Below are 23,108 nucleotides of genomic sequence, written 5' to 3'. Positions count from 1 at the left end.
AGCATACAAATAAAAATAAATAAAAGAAAAGAAATAACTAAATATTTGACTTACCGCTTGTCTGGATAGAACACTTGTGTCGGGGAAATCTCAACTGTTATGCTCTGCAGATTTACCAGACTCTGGCTCGGGTGCAAGGTATATTAATCACATGTATTGTCTCGTCTTTCACTGTGGACCGGAGTGCTTCAAAAGAGACTGACAATGACTAGGTGTTGTCTTTTCTTTCTTTCTGTCGGCCATTTTGTTTGGATCAATCTCCCACAGGTTTACGATCTCGCTTTTCTGAACAAAATGATGGAAATTGAACTTAGTTATGTTTTTGAAGCACTCCGGTCCACAGCAAAGGAATTGTCAATATGCGATTTATATACCTTTCACCTGAGTCTGATTTGTGGAGTATAATCTGCAGAGCATAACAGTTGAGATTTCCCTGACACGATTTGGTATCCAGGCAAGCGGTAAGTCAAGTCTTTAGTTGTTACCGGGTTATTTCTTTTATTTTATTTCTTTTTATTTCTATGTTGTTTTCAGGTGGTCTGTAGAGGGGGTCTGTAGGGGTAGTCCGTGGACCCGGGGTCAGTGTTTTCGGGTCACCTGCACCAAGGACAGGGACCTTGAAGAAAATTGCTATACAGTCACTTAAGTTGGCCAACATTGGAAAAATTCTCGGAGTTGCACTGAATGCACTGAAGTTGTGAAGTTGTGCTGCTGAATGCCTTTGAAAGTGTGACGAGTCACTCTGCAATGTCAATTGGTTCAAATGCACACACTGTACAATAAAATTTCTCATTGTTGCATTGCCAGTATAATGGACACATGGTATTAATATTACACATCAGAGTATACCAGTTTCAACCTGAGTAGTGTAAAATTCAATTCACCAGACAGTCACTAAGAGCAAGCAACTTGTTTACACCACTGACGGTAAAAACTTGGAAAATTAATAAACAATTGATGGGCTATATTACAATGGAACAATAAACAACTGTACAATAATGCAAACTTGCAGCTGGAAAGAAAGGAAATAATAAACAGCAAAAAAAGACACCTGTTGTCGACTCTAAGTATTTGGAAATAAAGTAATGCAAAACTCTTATTTAGGCACAAAGAAACCTTAAGCAGCTCAGCAGAAACGGAAACTACAAATTGATCAAATCAACATTGACAGAAACAAAATGGAAACACCAAAAAAATAAGATCAAAGCACAATAAAATACGATAAAGGAGGTATTTGTTTGATTAGGTTCCTACTGACTGTTAAGTCCTTCGTTTCCTTTCTAAATCAGTTCTTCCCCTCCATTGTTAAATTGGTTCAAATTTTGATGTATGTATGAGAACCATGAAACTTGATAAAATGGGACACGTTAATCATTATTATTATATGCCTTGTGTTTGTAGCCGATATAACGCGTGCTCTGATTGGCTAATTGTGACTGAATTGTGGGGCATTATTCTCCCGCAACCCACGGGCCGATTACGGGCTTGCAAAAACAAAGCAAAAGGTAATATTAAAAAGCCATATAATAAACTACTTACTAACTGAGCTAGCTCGAGCTGTACTGGGGAATATTGGCCCTCGGTCGTTTTTGTACAGTCGTACTGCCATGACTTCGGGCCAATATTCCCCAGTACGGCCTCGCGCTTGGTTAGTAAAAAGTTATTAATCTTCACATGTACCATTGTATGCTTACAAAAACCTTGGCATTAACTCAACATAAATTAACAGAACTTCATTTTGTTATCATATGGCAAGCAATTCTCAAACTAAATAGAGAACTCTGACTGGCTGGTTTTCGGTTGGGATTTTACAGTATGATGTACCATTACCGTGGAAACGGTCCCTTTTTGTACTTTTTCTCTCTTCCAGGAAATTCAAGTTCAATGAAGAAAAAGAAGTTTTAGAAAGCAGAATTTAAGTTTCTCATCACACCAGTACTTAGTTGTAGCAAGTGGAATTCAGTTTTACAAGTAAATGGTTACCGTTGCTGCTGGTAGACAAAGATTATGAGCATACACAACGTGTAGAAGTGTCCGATCACTAAAAGAAACATTGCCATACAGAAAACCATTAAGCTCCCTTGCTCTGGACTGAACTGGGGAACACTGACCCTTGGTAGTTTTTGTACGGACCTCAATGCACTCGGTCTGTACTGCCATGACCTTGGGCCAATATTCCCCAGTGCGGTCTTCGCACTCGGTTAGTAAGTGGTTAATATAGTTTTTTTTCGCACCAGCATAATTCACATTCAATTACTGGATAGCAAGCAAAAAAGACACTGTCCACTTTTTAGTGTTAGGAAGATAGGAAGTATGATTCTTGCTAACCCATTCATCATCATCAACGCCTTCTTGCAAATCCTGTGGAAGAGGTTCTTCATCATAACTTCTTAATTTTTCTACCATGGAGTTCAATAGCTGAAAAAAAGGAAAAAAAGAAAACAATAAAATTGATTGGACTCCAGCTATTATCTATAAGGTATCAGTTTGCACATAAAAGGATGTGCTAGATAACAGCTAATTCTACAGTCTTTCAAAGATGAAGACAACCATTTCAGTGTTGTTTCAGTTTTTTCAGTAAAATGAACTTATTCAGTGAAAAAGCAGAAATTAGGAGTAAAATTTCATCACATCTTTACCTACCTCTTCTTTCTGTTGATCAGTTGTCTTGGCCTCAACCAACTCCTGTCTGCTGTCATACTTCCTAGGAATAGGCTCAGTCTTGGGTGCTTCACTCACTGAATTTAGCAAAGGAATATGACAGCATTAGCTAGTTAGCCTCACGGTGTTAACATCACATAACGGCTTGATATGTTAATAGACTACTCTATGTGGACTTAAAATAAAGTGAACACTTAGGCTTCACGCACTGGGAACCTACTAAAAGAAACATCTTTTAGGCGCAGGAAGGGAACCAGAGGAGCAAGGTTGCCAGTCATTTGTTCTTCATTAGTTCACTGGAATCACCGTAAGTAACCATTGCATGTATATATGTATGTATGTATGTATGTTAACTTTGTAAGACCTCAATACACCATATCCTAACTAAATCTAATATTCTAAAAGTAATAAAAAGAAACTAAAACATAAAAACTGCTTTACATGAATGCCGTGTGTCTAAGAATGGTATGAGTTGAGCTGTCTACAAAAATCATTCAGTGACTCTGAAACGCTGTAGCAAAAACTGTTTATTCAAGCAATTGGTGCATGGCATTGGAACAGCAAGTTTGTTCACAGAGTCCCTCAGTGAATAATCTGTAAGTTCAGAGTGATTGCATAGTCTAGGATTGTCTAGTCTATAGCTACTTTAGGTAATGCCAAGTCTGTGATGTATGTTATAACATGATCCATTGACTCTTTCTTCCTTCCACAATATCAATAGCCTGCATTCAGGTAAAGTGAAACAAAAATTCAGGTACTTGTGTATGACTTTCCCTGCACAGTGTATTTTAATAAGTGCCATTCTAAGCTCTGATGTACCTTAACAAGTAAATATCTTGTACTCATATCGACCCTTTCAAATTATTGCAAATTACGTCACTCAAAGTGACTAGACGTACATGGCTTCATGTCTTCTGGTCTGAGAGACAGCCTCCTCTGTTGTCCATTTTTCCCAGCAAACCACTCATCACACGCCAGTGCAGGGTCCCACCACATCCTTGTGTCAGGAAAAAGGTCATCTTGGAAATATTCCATCTGTTTTGAGGTCAACGAGTTAATTTCTAATGTGATGCACTTATATACACTTTTGTAATGTTTTGAGATGAGCTTTACCAGGACTCCAAATCTAGGCCTTTCTTTTTCTTCATTAATTTTTTGTCGGAATCATGTAAAAATTGAATCAATATTATATTATCATTACAAACTAATATTACAAAATATACAGTAAACCGTAGCAAATGATAATATTATAATAGTGAAATATATCCTTATAATATCATGCATAAATTTGAGTGAAAAATAATCATATGTCTATAACCAAATAAGAAAAACTATGAATGTTTACTACAACTACAAATCACACCTCTTAATCTGCAGTCCATCCTCTTAATTTAACATAAAACCTCCCTTCATTCAAAATCCACTCAACACCGAAAAGGTGAAAACCAAATCTGACCTAGTTTTACAACACGTGAAGGATACTAAAGATAAAAAATTTGATCTAAGAAGCGGAAATCAAAAATTACGGTACATTTATTTATCTAAAACCAGACCAACCTCATTTTACACACCACATGATCATGAAATTATTTCACTTGAAGCAGGTCATACCTCACTAATAAGACAACAGACAACAATCCTTGCTGTTATCATAGCTATCATTGCATGACATACTTATAACAATAAATAAAATATAATAATTAAACATAAATAAATACAATCCCTGCATGCTTGAAACTGACAAATGGTCTGACAGAAGTATTAATGACGAGCCAATTAAACTACTATGGTAGGCACACTGACCTTCACTCGAGGAACCTGGAAGGTGATCAAATCAATGGAAGTCTTGTTCAGTTTGACAGCTCTGGCAAATTCCACTTCCTTGACATTGCAAACAGTCTTCGGCAGGAAACCTACAGCCTGATCAAGGAATTGAAATACTTTTGAACCCATCTTTCTCTGTAAATAAGGTCATTTTACACATAATTTTGATAAAAAAGAATTTTCATACATTACATGTTCTTAGGCTACTTCAACTATGTTCCCTTGAAGGATGTCAGTTTTGATAGAATTTTACGAAGAAAATAACACTAAAAACTAGCAGTAATAAGAGATTAAGAAGTCGTTCGAGCTGCATTATTTTACATTTTGACTGAGAAGGGTGGTTGAAATGAAATGGTATATGAAATGAATCATATATTCCATTTGTTAATTCATTCATCACAGGAACATTTGAGCCCACAAATAACCGGCATCACCAGGGCACTGGCATAAACCACGTTGAAGTCCTGAATTTTTCAGGCTTCTCTACGCAATTGCTAAAATTGCATTCGTAACTGCGAGGATCATAGTTTCACTTTACCTGATAGGGTTCTTTTACTCTGTAGTGTGACAGTTCAAATATGTAAGGTGCCTCTTCACTGATTTCATAGGCAAAAACTGTTGTTTCACCCTAAAACAACCAATCCATACTATTTAAAATTAGTTTAACCAGTTACCTAGTCTATACTGTATCAGTGCATATGACAGTTTGCTCTAATAATAATTATTTTAAAACATGGTTCAGGAGCCAGGGCTCCGAGACAAAGTTCTTTATTCATAGTTACAAATAGCGCTGCAATCTTAAAGTGGTCAATAAGTTTAATCACACCAGGGTTTTGAACTGAAAACCTCAGCCACACAGCAGCTAGTGTACTCAGCTTAGCAGAATGAGCTAACTACATGGTAAGACGAGGGTGTAAAGTACAGGTTGCAGGTGAGGGTTGTAGGTCATTGTTTTACCATAACTAAATGCTAACCTTATCTAAAGCATATTGTTTAGGCCTAATGTTCACAATAACAAAGCTTTGGGTTGCTGTAGCTATGGTAAACCAATGACCTGCAACCTGAAACCTGCAGTTTACAGCCTCTGCACTGTAAGCAGTATCTGTGCTGCAAAATTGTTTTGAACAATGTTCTCTTTATAACTTTGTGTTCTGTTGATACAAACCTTAGCAGTGAGAAAAAGAACAGCTGAGTCTTCATCGTAGAAAGGTATTAACGTAGACGGGGACACCTGAGTTTCCTCAGTTGACAAAATTTCTGACAAGTTACGGCTGTCATACACACTGATGATGCGCTCACTCATTCTACAAAAGTGAAACAAGTGCTACTTTACATGTCAAATGAATGTATGAAAAGTTTCCTACAAGTGACAATCAAATATAATGTGCCGCTGAATTTGAAGCCCAAAAAAAAAGTGAATCTAGGCTTCTGATTCACACTGCATTTAAAAGGATTTAGTTTTCGTCTCAAAGTCGTTGTATTTATTTTAAAAACATACAATATCACTATTGTTAGTTTGGATTTGGAGGTAATGTGTTCTGCCATAAAAGAGGATGTCAAGAAACAAAAATCTTACACAGATAAAGTACCTGCCAAATCCAGTGACAATTAACCAATTGCCACTTGGACCACCCCAAACAACACGAGCACCACGGCTTCCTGCAGGTCCAGGCCCTGTCTAAAAATGTGTTGAAAAAAATTATGGAATGTTCATGAGCAATGTGATGTTAAGCACTAAAACCCCTCTCTCTTTTTGTTTTGTCAAAGTCTTTGTCCTATGAAAAAAATGTTCTTGATTTCATAATCATTATTAAAATAATTTCATGAGTTTGAGTAGCATTCACATTAAAGAGGAGCAAAACAATATCATATAAACTGCTCATGACCAGTCTTTAAAGTGCCTATCAGCACAACAAACTTTTCCACTTTATTTATTCTCTGAAATCATCCCAAATATGTTGTGCTGTTTTTAGAAACTTTTGATTGAAAATTCACTTTCTTTGGCTTTGAAAGATAGGAAAAGTGGTCATAGAGTACTTTGATCAATAACCAAGCAATGAAGGGAAATGGGTTAAATACCAGGTTGATGTCACAGTCTGCTTTGGATTGAGATAGTTCTTTGAAAACAGCGATGCAAATTAACTTGTGACGTCAATCCGGTATCGCACCCATTCCCCTTCATTGCTTGGTTACCAATCAGAATTGACCACTTTCCTTGTCCTTCAAAGTGAATAGAAAGTGAATTTTCAATAAAAAGTTTCTAAAAACTACATGACTTATTTGGGACAATTTCAGAGAATAAAATAAGTGGAAAAGTTTGTTGAGATGATAAGCACTTTAATGATTTTTGCTCTTTTGTTGATGTAAAATGAAGACCTCTTGTCATCATTAAGAGAAAGTCTCTTTTAGGGAGAAATTCAAAAACAATTTTACCTGAAGAGGCGACTCTTTTGCTCTTGGATCAAATAATCTAACTTTGCCGTCTCTTGAAACAGACGCTAGTTGTGTTCCATCAGATTTCCAGCTCATGCTAAATACCTTTTGACAATAAAATTTAATGACATAAAGACAATAAATTTATTAAATTCTGACTGAATTAAAGCTACACGTAAGTAAACATGGTATGAAGATTGAAAAGTGGCCCAACCTGCTCTGTGTGATCTGTGAGAGTTATCAAGGCTTTAGCTTGGCTTATATCCCAAATTTTAACTGTCAAATCTAAAGCTGCTGATGCCAGCACCCCAATGGCTGATGGATGATACTTTACTATATTTGGTTTATCCTGATGACCTGGTAGATCAATGAAATAGAATGAAACAAAATCAATTAAACATGTCAGGTGGAAAAAAACATTGATTGGGATGACATGAGACAATAAAAAAAATAAAACATTGCTTGTCTGTGACTTACCTTTCAACACCACAGATGGAACATCAATGCTCTCAGTTAGACCCCCCTCTGGTATCTCCCACACACTAACAAAGCCACTTTCACAGGCTACAAAATACAGAACAGTATTAAATGATAAGCAATGAGTGAATTCTTATAATGGACTAACCCACCCTCATCCTTATAAAAAGGCTTCAAATCAAGTAAAGCTATGATCCTTGCAGTTATGAATGCAATGTTAGCAATTGCGTAGATCAAGAAGCCTGAAAAATTCAGGACTTCAACAGGGTTTGAACTTGAGACCTCCCGATGCCAGTGATTTCATATCTGCAGTTCAATATATGATTCATTTCATATATCATTGCATTCGTTAAAAGCACTACAGACAGGTAGGTGCGGCACATTTCAACTTCTCTAGCTAAACATTGCACTCTGGTGGCTTTGCCATAGAAATAATTTGGTATTTAATTAATTAATTCTGGAGTGAATCTCGGGACTAACTATGTCAGTAAACTGTACACCCTTGGTGGAAAATAAACTCTCACACTCACCAATAGCAATTTTCCGCCTACTGAATGGATCCATTGAGAAGTCCATAATAGCGCTCCCACATTGAATTGTTGGCAATCCTGCATCAGGCAGTCTACAAGGTTTGGTGAGCTGTTGAAAGAGAAGGAAACACTTTTTGGCAAAGGTAATTTGACCCTGTATACATGTACCTCAATGGCTTCTTCACACATGCAAGCATCCATGTTTAAGTTGTATTTGAGCAACAACTCTTGACCACCTGGCCCAGAAGCTAATTGACTTGAGTAATTGGGGTGGCGCGGTGGTGGTGATAGCACACCACCAACTTGGCAAGGAACCTATTCCTGACAACATGTGTGGCTTGCAATTATCGGTACTCCACTTTGCTCTGAGACATATTCCTGAAGGTAATCCTGTTTTCCCTTCTCATCAAAACCAAACTTTGATTCAAGTTTAAACTTAATTTATGGCAACACAACTTTAACACTTCAATACAGAAACTACTGCTATCATTATAAAACAATAATTAATTTATCGTTCTGCCCTGGATGAGCAAACAAATCCATCTTTCAATACCCAGTGTGGACCGCCATGGAATCTTCAATAATAATTTTATTAATATTGTGGAATACGATGCCACAAAAGGTTGCAAAATTGGTGAGACCCTCGTTAAAAAAACACCTTCTTTAGCTTTCAATACCCACCAGATATAGAATTGCAGGCTTTCCCACTCCCCCCTAACCCTCCCCCTTTCAATGTTGACTGTTGAAGTATTCAGCATTATTTTGTACTGCTAGCAACTTTGATAAGGAAGCAGTGGTACTGTTACAGTAGCACAGGCAGTACACCCTTACTTGTAAGTACTGTAATTATTGCAGTCAACACAAAGATGAAACCTTAAAATGAGCTCACCATTTTATAAAGACTTACTGGCACAACCGCAATCTGTCCACCTGGTCCAGACAGAGGAAATGCTGCAAAGTCTTGATTGACTTGAATTCCGTCACTCTCTCCCGGCAAAGAAATGCTCAAGTTACGCACATTCTCTATATTGTTTCTTTTGTGCATGGGTGTACCATGAAGGTGTCTGAACTTAGACTTGCGGACACCTGTGAAGGCCTTTTTAGGTCTTGCAGGGGATTGTGTGGATACACTGGTTGAAGATTGGCAATCAGCCTGTTAAGTAAAAAGAAGTAGAGGAGCAAAGGAAAAGTAAAAAGAAGAAACAGTGTCTCAAAGGAACAATAAGGAGCAAGTCCACCTATCACAGCTGGCCATTGTGATACCAATAGCGGTGCATAACCAGTCAACCTTATCACCTGAAGAAGACCAGCAGTAAGTGGTGTCACGATCTACAACCTAGCTTACAATGACTGCCCATCAATATACCATGCTAAACCACATTCTTAATGTGGGGATCGCCAGGCATACCCATGGATTACCATCACTGAAACCCTTAACTGGGTAATGCACATTATAAATGTGAAGAACAAAGCCAATAAGACACTAGGATTCATCAAAAGAAATCTTCACTCTTGTGCCAAGAGAATCAAGGCTCAGGCATATAGACCAAGGCTGTGCTCTAAGGAGCCCTTTGGGCTCCCAAGCATTTCAGCTGGGGTGCCCAGCCCTCTAAGTTAGTTGCCCGAATTAATTAAGTAATTATTTAATTGATTATCTGAGATCAACAATGCAGCAAGATCTTCATTCATTCATCTCTCTCTCTCTCTCTCTCTCTACAAAGCATTGCTGCTACTACTCTGGTCATTATCGAACTGGCTAGTGCAAGAAAAAACCTGCAACTCGTCAATTTTTCATGCCATACTTCAGAAAGACAAGAAAAATGGGAATGCGGCCGATGTTTCTCAGGTTTAAAAACAGAAAAGTAAAGATTACGGCAGGTTTATGTAATTTTGATAAAGGTATCTGGGTCTAATACAGGTCAACCTTTTTTACTGGTTAGTTCAGTTGAAAATTAATTTTCACATGAATCGATGCCGCCTGATTCCTGTGGAGCTTTCTGTGAAAACTGCCGTGAAACAATGAAACCACAGCCGCCCAAAGGCTATCAATTTTTTTAAAAGCAAGTCATCTTGATCTGGACAAAAATTAAGTATTTTTCCCTATATTATCATTAAAATGTTAAGTTGAATGACATTTTTGTGGATTCGGTCGAAGCATCAGACTGCGCATAGTCTGTGAATATTCATTTTTGGGACATTGAATGATTTGTCACGACACCAAAGACAAAGTGGGATTGCTCTGTTTCTAGAACACCCCATCTCTCTCTCTCTCTCTACAATAACATGATATCTACTTTATTTATTTATATACTGTCATTTTTCATTGTGTTTATTATTATTTCTTTGTAGTCACTTACGAAATGCCCTTATTCAGGATTTTGCAAGTTTATTGAGATGTAAATGTGGATGTAGATCTAAGTGAGACAAACAATCATATGTAGTAGTAGTAGTAGAAGTAGAAGTAGTAGTTGTTGTCATTAGTGTGTAGGTTGATTTATGTCCCAAATTTTAACCGTTGAAAGATTAGCTCTCCCATTTACTGTACCTTTAATTTAGCCCTTTCAGTTTACTTTCATTTTCATTCATTTCTCAATATTTTGAGAAGAAAAACAAATTAGCAAAATATTAGAAGGCCTGATTTGTATAGGGTTAGGGTTAGTAAAATATTCTGTGCTCCAAACAAAGATGCCGAACTTCAACAGGTGAAATCTATATAATGGTATTAATTTTTGTAAGGGAGAAAAATAACCACTGATTGCTTGAATACTTTCCAGAGGGGACTGTTCATATACAAAATCTTCTGATATCACTAACGAATTTCCAGAGCATGTGTTATTTCACTTTATTATATGGCTCTGTCTCATGAGGACTGGGAACTACAAAATTCACGAATTTGATTGGCTAAAATCGATATTGACCGCGGTCTAGATTTTCCCATCTAGACCGGCATCTAGACCGGTAAAGTTTTGCGGTGAAAAGATGCAAACTAAAATGCAAAAATATTGAGTATTTTCTTCTACCAATATTTATTTATGGAAGTGCCAAACAGCATGATGACAAAAGAGAGGATGAAAAGCAAACTTTGACAGAATTAAGTTCAGCTCATCGCCACTCATCGCCGTTCGCAAGGAAAATGTCAGTTAGTACAAACCAGTTACATTAAACGAATTAAATTGTTCTTGTTGGCCATATAATAAACATCTTATTAACCGAGCTAGGTCGGTCTGTATGGGAGAATCTTGACCTCGGTCGCTGGTACAGACCTCACTGCGTTCGGTCTGTACTGGCGACCTCGGTCAAGATTCTCCCATACAGACCTCCCGCTCGGTTAATAAGCACTAAGTACTGTTATTGTAATAAAAAATACTTTCAATAATACTGAATGTGAACCTTGTCTACAGATGCACTTGCTTTAGATGCAGCTTCCATGTTTGGCTTGGGTTCCATAGCACTGACTTTCTGCAGCTTTACTTGAGGTGCTCGCTGCTGTGCCTGTTTCTTAATAAGTGGATTTAGCGAAACTTTCTTCATCTACAAAAGAAAAGATCAGTGCAAATCATTTATACAACTGCTACAAACTAACAAATTTTGAACCAATATTATTAAAGTCAGAATATAAAGTTTATAATTTCCTAATTATTGAAAACATTGTAGTCATGGTGCCACTGCAGTGTTCATTTTATACTTGTGTAATTTCTTTGAATCCCTCACTGTCAACAACAATAATTATTCACTGGGACAACCTTGAAGCAAAAAAAGATGATTGGCTTCTGCGACGAAAGAGAGAAAGCCATATCAGATCTCGATCTTCATTAGGGAACTCAATTTTAATTGCTGTGAGCCGTAGGAAGCAGCAGCACTATTCATGACCATGTGGGGCAAGGGCTCCTTATACATGCATTGCTGCACTCAATCCTGCAGAGTTTCGCGCCAGTCAACATGATGACAGGAGTCTTCTTAAGTAAACCCGCGGACCGGGGACTCATGCACTCGGCCAAACGAGTCGGCCATGTTTTGTGTTTCTTAAGACTCTGCGAACTATCTTAAGGACTTGCTTGTCATTTCTCACCTTACGGAGTTCTTGTAAGTGTCTTCATTTTACTAGCTAAGTCCACTTGTATTGTATTGTCATTTTTGCGTTCCTGTTCGATTGTAGAATGGTTCCTTCATCGTTGGCATTAAAGTTAATTTTGTTCATCGAGAAGGCTGTTTCTTCCAAAAATGACAATACAATACAAGTGGACTTAGCTAGTAAAATGAAGACACTTACAAGAACTCCGTAAGGTGAGAAATGACAAGCAAGTCCTTAAGATAGTTCGCAGAGTCTTAAGAAACACAAAACATGGCCGACTCCTTTGGCCGAGAGCATGAGTCCCCGGTCAGCGGGTTTACTAAAGAAGAGTCCTGTTATTCACTATCTTTTTTTTTGTTGGTTGGTTGGAGAGGATTTTGAGAAGATGCAGTAAATTGGCTCACTACTATTTTTCGTCTATATCCCACACTTCAAATATACATTTCTTTCATTCAAAAAGAACTAAAGTAAACACTAACAAATTTTGGCCCCTTTTTCACTTGTGTAAACCACAACATGGAGATAACAAAGAGAAACTAGTTTGACACTCCTGCCACCAATGCACCAATACTTTCCTTGGCATAACTTTCACATTAAATAACAAACAACAATGATATTTTAGCAAAAAATGTCATAGTTGTAATTCTGTTTTGCCCACCATACTGACTTCAACGATTTTTTTGAAAATGTAAATGAAGGTCATCATGATTCATTCCGTATTCAGAAAACTGTATGATGAGAAAATAATTATTCTGTAATTTCATGGATGTGGTCCCAGAACTCACTGGGGTATTAAAGCCATTGAACCACTCTTCAGCAGTCATGGAAGCTTCTCTGGCCGCCGTGTCAGGAAAAAGGTCTCCATGAAATTCCTTGTAAGACTAAAACAGAAATTGCATCCCACAGATTTTTTTAATGGTAAAAAGTAGCTGTCAAACAATAATTATTGTTAAATTAATGTATAAATTATTTACACATGTAGCACTGAACCAAGTTTGACCAATATAACGGTTGTCGTGAACATATTTTCTGTTCTTGTGCATTCAAGATTGTTAAAAGTAAAACAGTTTGACATTAGACAGAGTCAAATTTATTACATCTCACTTCAGGAGTTTAAGGGTTAATTGACTCATTGGCACCAGGACCCCCCCTCCCCAACTGACGAGCAAAATCATGTAGCGTCAGACAGAGTAAAATCTACGGCATCTCTTTCCTAAGAGTTGATGGGTTAAACCGGGTCACCCTATTTGACAGAATGGCGGAATTGCGAAATGCACGGAATATTCTAAAATACAGAATATATGGAATATTCTAAAACATGGAAAAAATCGAATATTTTGAAACACCGAATATACTGACCATTCTAGAACATGGAATAATATACGGAATATTCTAAAATGCGGGATGAGAGGAAAGCCTTTTAAAAAAGGATATAAATATTTCATGTTTTGCCCGTAAGTAGTCTGGCTAGGATAACATAACTTTGGATGATAATTTTACATTTCCTCGCGACAAAAGATAATTATAAAGATGTGTTACATAGAAGAGCTAGTTCACCCCTGGGCAATATGTTTCGCCATTTCCTTTTTTTAGCCTCTCGGACTGTGCCGAAGCACTCAGGCAAGGAAAAATGAAGAAAGATGATGATAAGTGTCTCAATTGCCTTAAAAACATAACGTACAACATGTTATTGTTTCTTTTTCAGGCTGATTTGCTAAGTCAATGCCTTTTTGAAGGTCTTTGTTACAAAACCTGCTTCATTCATACACGACTTCCCTAGCAGATGTCGTTATGACCGGTCACAGGCAGACCACTTTCTGTCGTTGTTGTTGTTATCGATCTTGTAGAAGGATAAATATGTTACCGTGGTTGCGATTTGCTTAGCAATAAAGTTTGAAAGCAAATAACTTAATTAATAAAAGATCAAACAAAGTGTCAATCGAATCCTGTGTTATTTTTTTGGGGTTGTTCTGAGCTGTTTTAGGCGTCATTTTGCGAGATCTTTTCTCGACCACCAGTTAGAGAGTCAAGAAAACTGACAAGGCAGGCAACACCGAGCCACGGTAACTGACGCAAGACCTGAGAAATACTCGCACAGGCAAAAAATGCAATATTTATATCTGTAGCGCCGCTCAGGGCGTCTGTTGAAAGGCGCGGAGTCACAAGCAAAACAACGTGTCGCGATGAGCTGGATAGCGGTTGTTTTACTGGTCGAATAAGGCCAAAAGTATCAGCGGTGATTAAATCGACAATATTCGAACGTAAACTGAAACACAATGTAATCAATAAACTAATCACTAAGTGCTTAAGTGCCACTTAAACGAATAACAGCACTGACAGTTAAGAAATGCGGTTTTTCAATTTTTATGTAATTATTTTACATAATGTCCACTTTATAAAGAAGCAAAACAATAAAACAAATTGCCATTTTGGTAACATGAAAGTGTCTGTAATTATGTAATAGCGGGAGTCATTTCAAGTCAAACCTCTATGGCTTTCGCCAGGGATATGGATTTTGTCCGCAATAGCAGGGTGTCTGCAAGGCGAGAGTTGACTTATTTAATATTTTGTCTTAAATTATAAAAAAATGTGTAAATAATGCAAAACCTTTGAGTACAATAGAAAGTACTTCATTCATTACCCTTCGAGGCACGCAATAACTTAGAGGCACCACAGACGACATTGTGAGTTGAAGAAGTCGAACCACTTCACAAGACATGACATCCAAAGCAAGCTTGGGAACAATGGCCATTCCTTTATGCTGTTCGTCCAATAATTGTGTTGACCCTTAAGAAGAAAAAAATATAATCAGTTAATTACTTTAAAACAACATTCTTCATTTCTTGATCAATGGGACTGGAGGTCTCCATCCCTTGCTTTCCCCTGACCCAGGGGTTTCAATAAAATTTGAAGTAGGCAGCTGGTTTAAGTCAAGTAGCTGACTGTATCAACAAGGGGCCATTAGAATTTGCAATTAAGCCCATTCTTTTGATAATTTTCAGCGAAGAACTATTTGGAAAACCATTTCAAAAGGAAATGACATGTCGACAACTTCATGTCATCATTACGACCAATTTCAAGCTGCCAAGAAGGAAAACAAGTCTTGATGCAACGATTACTCAATAACAACCTGTTTTGCATAAAACATCTTGATATGTTTGAGGATGTAACTGAACGTAATTGAATTACGTAAAAAAAAATGCGATGGTTGGATTACGCAAAATTACAGAAAAAAGTTAGCCGTTCACTGTAGCACACAGATGGCAGTATCAAATTATTTTGAAATTGAGGTTAAAAAAAGTACATTCAAGTCCATCAAAATGAATTTTACTTTAGATTTGAACTTCTCTGAGCGAAGTAGCCGACACTTTTCGTCGGCCGTCGATGCTTATTGAAACCCCTGCTGAGCACTTGATCATTTGGGTAGAAGCTCTTCGGACATACAAATTTTTCTCATGACTGAAGTGCTCCAAATAGGACAGTCACATGCGTTTTGGAGGGCATATAGTTTACTTGTTGCCCGAGTAGCATTATTTGCACCCGACCGGAGCGAATCATGTGATACAACAAAAGCTGACTGAAACAACCGAAAATTGGTCCGCTATATTCCGCTTTATCAACCGCACAGCCATGGGCCGAGCGCGGTACTTGGTCTGCATGTTGTTTACTTTTTTTTTTTCATTTTGTCGGCGAGCTGAACCAAACTTCCACTCCCACTTCCACTCCGACTTCCACTTATGATGTTTATTCACCAAAAAGTTGTGAAAATGTGAATGTACTTAAAATTTTATGAATAGTCCGTTTTTTAAGAAGAACAAAATAGATTTTTATTGTGTGTGTTATTGAAACATGTGATCGTGATTTTTAAGAAAGAAAGCTAAGACTATTACGTCATCGGAAATTTCACAACGGCTACGACTGATGGTGCAATCAGAGATTTCACCTCCGCTATAAGTGAAAGAGCAATACGTTCGTGTGCAGTCGTTGTTTTTAGTTGTTGTGCTACAGATTGATCAGGTGATTTTGTGTCTATAGTCATCAGTGAATCAACAAGGGCTGCTTTGGAATGTGTACTATGTTGCGACTATAGAGGTAAGAAAACAGATAAATTTTCGAAGGGCGTTTACAAGATCTGAAAGATCTTCTTGTGATGTTAATTCGCAAAAAGCTGTTCAGCAAAACGTTAATGTACTTAAAATTTTATGAATATTCCACTCTTTACTTAGAACAAACTATACTGCCTTCTTGTGCTATTGAAGTGCTTGATTTGAAGCAAGTATTGAATACATAAAAGGCTGTTACGTCATCTATGGAATGTGTCGACGTTTCAACTTTCATTGGTAGGGAAATAACCACCGTACTAAAGATAGCCGCGGATAACGTAATTCTTGTATTGTGATGCGTGTAACTACTTTGCTACCCCTTTACTCATGTAAGAAACCAATTAAATTTAATCGTGACTCTTAAGAAAGAAAGCTGTAAGTTGTTAAAAGTGTTATTATTGTATCGTTCATACCCAAACATATCCCGATGAAAGTTTCAGATTAATTAAGACCATTATATCATTGGAGATTTTACAACAGCTACGACTGATGGTGCAATCGGAGTTTTCACAACTGCTATTAGTGATGGTGCAATACGTTCGTGTGCAGTCGTTGTCAGTTGTTGTGCTACAGATTGATCAGGTGATTTTGTGCCTATAGTCATCAGTGAATCAACAAGGACTGCTTTGGAATGTGTCCTACGTTGCGACTATAGTGGTAAGAAAACAGATAAATTTTCAAAGCGTTTTTAAGATCTGAAAGGTCTTCTTGTTTGGGTGTCATTCCAGCTTGTTCCGGTATATTCCGGTACCATTTCTTGTTCATTTTGTTTCATTCCGGTGTTATTCCGCCTCATTCCGGCATATTGCGGTATATTCCGTTCCGTTCCTGTGCTTAGTAACGCCCTGTTTTTGTCTATCATCTTTGAATTATCTTATCAATTCAACCAACCTTGGTTAAGGAAAGATGTGGCAGTAGCAGAAACTTCAAGGTAACGAATCAATGAGTCTCCCTGAAAAATACAATAAGATTGCAAAAATATACAATAACTACAGTACAGTCAAATGTATGTTAACTAAAATCTCAGTTATTTAAACTCTGTGAATACCAACACTTTTTCTATGATTCCATGAATATAAAAATAGGGAAAGATTAGAAGATCTGGGATAAATATTTGTAAAAAATACATTCACAAAGCATGCAAGATTCTCCCACAGAAAGGAAAGATTCACGCGCCTACATGAACATGAATAAATGAATGTAAAGTAACATATACCTTCCCAGCTAAAAACAACATATTGGTGTCAGGGTCAAAAAAGGGCATCAACACTCTGCAAATTTAAGAAGTGGATAGGTCAATAAAACATGTAGCTTTCTACAATAATTATCATTAGACACGTACGTACATACATACATACATACATACATACATACATACATACATACATACTCAAATGACCACTATCCATGGTACTTTTTGGGGTCGATGAAATGTAATCAATGAAAAACAGAACAGAACAACAAGAACTTTCAAGAATCCTAACTGGCTGGAGGACTACCAGAATAAAATTCTTGGGGTCTCAAGGCAAGCCTCTAGTGTGTACTGCTTCCTGGTAATGTCCTTGTTCCTGGGTAGAGAATGGGCATTACAAAACCAAGAAACAGCGAGACAAAACACCAAAACACCATGTATGACCCCACTATATATTGGAATTCATTCAAACCTAATATATGTGACAAGCATTCTTTTATTCCCACCAAAAATTCTCTGCTGTCAAAAGTAGTGCTTTGTTTGCCTTCCAGAAAATATTTTTATAATGTACTTCTCCAGTCAATCTGCATCGTCTTTACCAACACAAAACCGTGCTACCACTCGCAAAGCACATATTTTTTGGTGTTTGAGGATTTACCCACATATCCATTTCTTATGTGGCGAGAGCTCTTCTCGAGTATGACCTCTCACTTGCATGGGACAGGCAACATGCACTTTTTGCTCTTCTCTGGGCTCATAGGTTCAAAAGTGGCTTGTACCTGCCCCTCCCACCAGTCTTTTTTTTGCTATGCCAGACCAGACCAGGGTCTCTTCACCGTTTACAAGAGAGACCCTGGGAACAAGGTTGTGACTGCTGTGACCTTGAACATTGGACTATTGGGTAGCAACCTTCATAACAAAGTGCCAAAAGTACTAGCATGCATGGACTGCTTAGAAGAGGCTGCAATTTGCACCTGTATATGCTTCCAGTCAGCTGGGGGTAAATTGATCATTGTAAAGCGCCTTTGAGACGTTAGTGATAAGGGCGCTATATAAATGCACCACTTTACTTTTTTTACTATTACGCATTGTGTGCCTATAATCTTAACAGAGTTGAAAGAGAAAGAGGAATCTAAAACTAGCCTATGGTGTAGTTTTAAAATTAATGTTAGTGATGGGATTAAAAACTATTGAGGGAAAAAACATGAATTAATGCAATATCACCTTTCTGAAAGTATAAAAGATAAAAAACTATTTAGACACCAACTAACAGCTTAATATAGGACTCCATTTTAACACTGGAATTGGGTGCCTACCCTCCCGATGATGTATCAAAGCTCAACGTCTGTATTGGTTTGTTTAAGTCATGCACATCCCAAACCACAACTTCACGTTGGTGAGACTACAGAAAAAAAAATTGTTATTTAAATATTTCATTAACTAGTGCATTCCACCTGAATGCTGGGGCAACAAAGCTTTTTCCCAGTGCCATTGTGCCAGATATTTTTCAAAAGCTTGATTATAATGCAAATAATAAGGGCTATTTACAACATTGGTTTATCTTTGCACAAAAAATGTTTCATAGAGGGGCAAGACTAGACTTGAGATTTACACTAAATTTAACCTTTTTGAATCCCTTCTGGTCACATCTTAACAGAGTGCACTACATTCCCATCACCTTCGAACTTCTGATCATAATGTTCTAACACCTCAAATAAAATTTCAGGGGAATGATGGATAGCCTTCTTACCGCATTAAAACCAGAACCAAGAATTTTGTCAGTGTTTCCCAGCCAAAGTATTCTTGAGTCTGTAAGTCCTGCAAAGCCATCACATGTCTACAGAAGGCCCATATGACATTTCATATGAAATAAATGGACAAAGTGTAAGTAGTCTTTACAGCATCAATTAATCAAGTTACAATAATTTTTAATGGCACTAAACTACAAAAGCACAGTCAGGTAGCTTTATTAACAACATCAGTAGAGCGCCCCTAATTGACAAGCAAAATTTCTGGAGTTAGAGTATAATCTGAAGTCTCTCTCTCTCAGCAGAGAATGAGTTAAAAGAATACAACTAACTATTAATAATAAAACTTGATACACACTAACACTAACGTACGTTTGCAACAACAAAGTTCAATTCCCGGAGGATTTGGTTGAGCCACCAACATGGCTGCTGTTTCTTTGTTTGACACCAACCTGGCAGCTGTGATGTCACGTGAAACCCAAGAAAATGTTGGTTTGCTTAAATGAACTTAGATCATAAATGCAGTGAAAAGCTGACCCTTTTTCCTGGGCCATTCCTTTTTTCACATTAAATTAAAAAATAATTATTTAGTTATATTATTGTTTCATAACTAAATCACCACAATTTCAAGATTTCGACACCTAATTCAATTTTTACCCCCCCAACCTAAGAACAGCGAGGATCTAAGACCCGTATCTTTTTGTCCTGAAAACAAAAGCAAAAATGAAAAATTCTTAAGTTATGTATCTATCAATGTTAAGCCTGTGGGGTATTTGACCTCTATTGCCTTCCCCACCCTCCAGAATTTGACTAAGACTTGACTTTGAATTTGACTTTTGCGTGGAGGAATGGGACTGAGTCACATCGTCCCATGTGCTCCTCTGTGCACTGGCCATCTTGGAATTGAAGTAGCGTGGCTAAAGCCCTGAAAGACGGCTGTTTTTAATAGAGGTAAGCACTTGTTTTTACATTTATACAAAAACACTACTTCTCACTGCTCATTTTTAATATAAATTGACGGAACACCTTACTTTGTTGGAATTGTGTGGATTGTTGATAATATGGACTCAGAGAAGCAAGCGTTGGAATTCTATTAAATATTTTCTATCCATTGACTACGAGAATGCCTCTCTTAAAGATTACGAGCACCTGTAGAACAGGGATATTACTTTCCCAAGGTGGGATAGTTGATCTGCTTTGACCAAATTTCGGGGTGCCATGGTGGCGATTTTGACCAAAAATTCTCATGAAAAGTCAAATGCCCCACATATGCTCGGGTTTCCCCCTCCCCTCCGGCTTAACATTGGTAGATGCATTTCTGAAATGATAGCCTCTACAAGTTTATAAATCTAAATCCACTAACTACATGTACATGTACAGATCTGCAAACTGATATTGAAGTAACTTTACCTTGCTAGAAGTGGCTGATAAAGAGCCATCCCCCTTCCAACAAAAGCTCTGAACTACGTCATTATGACTGTCCATGCCTGGAATAAAATTTAATATATAGATTTAGCCAAGACTAAAAGCAGAGCTCCCAGGTTATTTATTCTTACTGGCCTTACACAAACAACTAATTACAGGATAAAACAATTTTGAATTTTTTTTTAGCCTTGATGAAAAGCAATAAGATAAAGAAAACCAAACAAAACAATCTAAAACGAATTAAAACAAGAAGAGGTAAAAATATAATAATATCCCCTAACAAAGGAAGTTTACAAGAAGAGTGTAACCGTACTGCCATACTGAGTAGGTTAGTTACCAAATACCATCATAGTCATGCATTACTTTTCCTTTAAAAATGAGAGTGTAAAATAAACTTCCAACCAGAAATAGAACATTCAGAATCATCTTTTTGGATTGAAACAGGCGAAAAACGCAGGAAAAAAACATGTTCCAAACCGTTTCCACCTGAAAACGAAAAGCAATGATTGTTAATAATAATAATAATAATAATAATAATAATAATAATAAATAAAGAAAGTTCTTATAGGCGCATTTAAAAATCTCAATGCGCTTACAATAACGTAAAAACTTTATATGTATACGGAAAATGAAAAAAAAAAAATCTATAAAAATATGTATATCAGTAAAAATATACTACCTATATATACTGCATGCTCTAATCATATGGACGGATAGATGATAAATACTTATTTAAATGCTAATTGAAAAAAGTAGGTTTTTAATTTTTTTTTAAGTCATTTACTGATTTAGAGTTTTTTATATGTTCTGGTAAGGTGTTCCAGAGTTACGGTCCGGCGTATCTAAAAGCTCGTTGATTATAAGAAACCATGTTGATTATTGTTTTTTCTAATACTAGACGGTTACTTGAGCGGAGTGTACGTGGAGGACAGCGAAGTTTTATCAGTTCAGTAAGGTACTGAGGAGCTAATCCATGGAGACATTTATACACGAGAAGCAGGATCTTGAATTGTATTCGGTATCGGATTGGTAGCCAATGAAGTTCTTCTAGCATTGGCATTATGTGGTCATTCTTCGTCGCGCCTTTGATTTGGCGTGCTGCAGTGTTCTGTTAAGAGCTTTAATTGACTTAGCATATGGCCATTTAGCCGCGTCAAGCCACAGAAAGTGTGGTTTAGGTGTCCTAGCTAATTACAAGAAGTTAACCTGGCTTGAGCTTACATGTACAATCCAATCAAAAACCAATATCTGGTCAGCAGTCAACTTAAAAATACACACCTATACATGGCTATACATACTTGTAAATGGTTGTACATAGACATACATAGCTATTCATTTTCATTTATTACACAACATTACACATTATTATTATACACTTTAACAACCCTACTTAAGTACCAATCAAAAAAAACCAAATTAACAGCTGACCTCAATTACCTCTAAACTTGAGCCTGTGATATGGTCACATGATACTGGTCAGCAAATACATTGTTTTGACGGTTGGTACTTTAAGTAGGGTTATTAAAGTGTATAAAATTATACCGGTAGTGTATATTATTAGTGTAATAGCAATACTGCTAGCCATGATTACCATGAGAAAAGTAACTCATGGGTTCCTATGAGTATGGTCCTTCAGGCCACTCGAGCTCCACTATTAAGGACGGTGCCTACTAATTAAAGATCTTTTTGCCCCGGTGTGTGATTATGCAGGAAATGTAGATCTTAACATGTGTTATTGAAATCCAAAAAGAAAATTGGGGGTAACCACGCATTTTTCAAAGATAATTCATGAATAATATTTGTAAAAAGCTTTAAAATACAAAGCAATGTATGGCGTTCTTTCTCAAATTGAAGCTTAATTATCTCTCAAAAATGCAAGGCTACCCCCAATTTTCTTTTTGGATACCAAGAGTACTTACTAAGATCTAATTTCTCCGGGTAGTTTTAAACCGCGCAATAATATCTCTGTATTAGTAAGCATCGGCGATAGGAAATCCGAGTATCTGGAGATGCGCAGGACGTATGCGCAATAGCAATAGCAGGCACCGTCCTTAATAAACTTTCAAAAAATGCATAAGCAGGGTTGCTGCAACATCCAGTTAGTGACCTGTCCCTTGACTGAGACTGGCTATCCAGGGAACCCAAACAGGTGTCAGTCATGCAGCATAAACAAAGTCCTCCCTAATCCTGTCACACTAATTAACAGTTAAAAGTAGAGGAAGTGGGTAATGCCAAATGACCCACAATGCTCTCTCTTCTGGCTACCATGTTCCAAATTTACCATTCAAAACATTGAGCACAAGGAATGAGGTCATCACTTCTTTCCATCCCTCAAACTGACATTTCCCTTTTTATTCAACTTATACGACGTACAGTCTACTTTAGACTTCAAATCTACTTCAACGAAACAAAGATTTTAAACAAGCTGAGAAGATTCACAATAGGCGAGGCAAAGAGTTGAACCCGGATCGATGGCTTCACCTTGCAGTTTCCGATATCCACTAGACTAACGAGACAACCTTCCAGAAAATCGAATTTTTTAGAGTATTGAAATAGTAGTACCCAGCAAAACAATTGAAAGTTAACCGTCTTCAACGGGGTTTTTAGACCTAAATACTGTAGATCAGCGCGGCATAGCTTAGA

General features: G+C 37.2%; 1 protein-coding gene across 1 annotated transcript in view; it reads right to left on the bottom strand.

The window, feature by feature from the left end:
• LOC138048511 (coronin-7-like) overlaps positions 1-23,108 on the bottom strand; it is a 45,965-nt gene that overhangs the window by 1,171 nt on the left and 21,686 nt on the right. Inside the window, exons 8-29 of the mRNA XM_068894694.1 lie at positions 20,451-20,527; positions 19,715-19,745; positions 19,413-19,537; positions 19,043-19,129; positions 18,609-18,694; positions 17,317-17,371; positions 16,992-17,052; positions 14,639-14,784; positions 12,783-12,878; positions 11,316-11,456; positions 8,833-9,078; positions 7,926-8,034; positions 7,396-7,482; positions 7,133-7,275; positions 6,919-7,023; positions 6,075-6,163; positions 5,651-5,789; positions 5,024-5,113; positions 4,465-4,581; positions 3,561-3,696; positions 2,644-2,738; positions 2,329-2,418 (exon numbers count right to left, since the gene is read on the bottom strand). Of these exons, the coding sequence (XP_068750795.1) occupies positions 2,329-2,418; positions 2,644-2,738; positions 3,561-3,696; positions 4,465-4,581; positions 5,024-5,113; positions 5,651-5,789; positions 6,075-6,163; positions 6,919-7,023; positions 7,133-7,275; positions 7,396-7,482; positions 7,926-8,034; positions 8,833-9,078; positions 11,316-11,456; positions 12,783-12,878; positions 14,639-14,784; positions 16,992-17,052; positions 17,317-17,371; positions 18,609-18,694; positions 19,043-19,129; positions 19,413-19,537; positions 19,715-19,745; positions 20,451-20,527 (2,351 nt within the window). The remainder of the gene's footprint in view (positions 1-2,328; positions 2,419-2,643; positions 2,739-3,560; positions 3,697-4,464; positions 4,582-5,023; positions 5,114-5,650; positions 5,790-6,074; positions 6,164-6,918; positions 7,024-7,132; positions 7,276-7,395; positions 7,483-7,925; positions 8,035-8,832; positions 9,079-11,315; positions 11,457-12,782; positions 12,879-14,638; positions 14,785-16,991; positions 17,053-17,316; positions 17,372-18,608; positions 18,695-19,042; positions 19,130-19,412; positions 19,538-19,714; positions 19,746-20,450; positions 20,528-23,108) is intronic.

The sequence above is a fragment of the Montipora capricornis genome, chromosome 5, assembly GCF_036669925.1.
Source record: "Montipora capricornis isolate CH-2021 chromosome 5, ASM3666992v2, whole genome shotgun sequence".
Lineage (NCBI taxonomy): Eukaryota > Metazoa > Cnidaria > Anthozoa > Scleractinia > Acroporidae > Montipora > Montipora capricornis.
The sequence above is the reverse complement of the archived record's forward strand: the minus strand, read 5'-3'. Positions and strand labels throughout refer to the sequence as shown.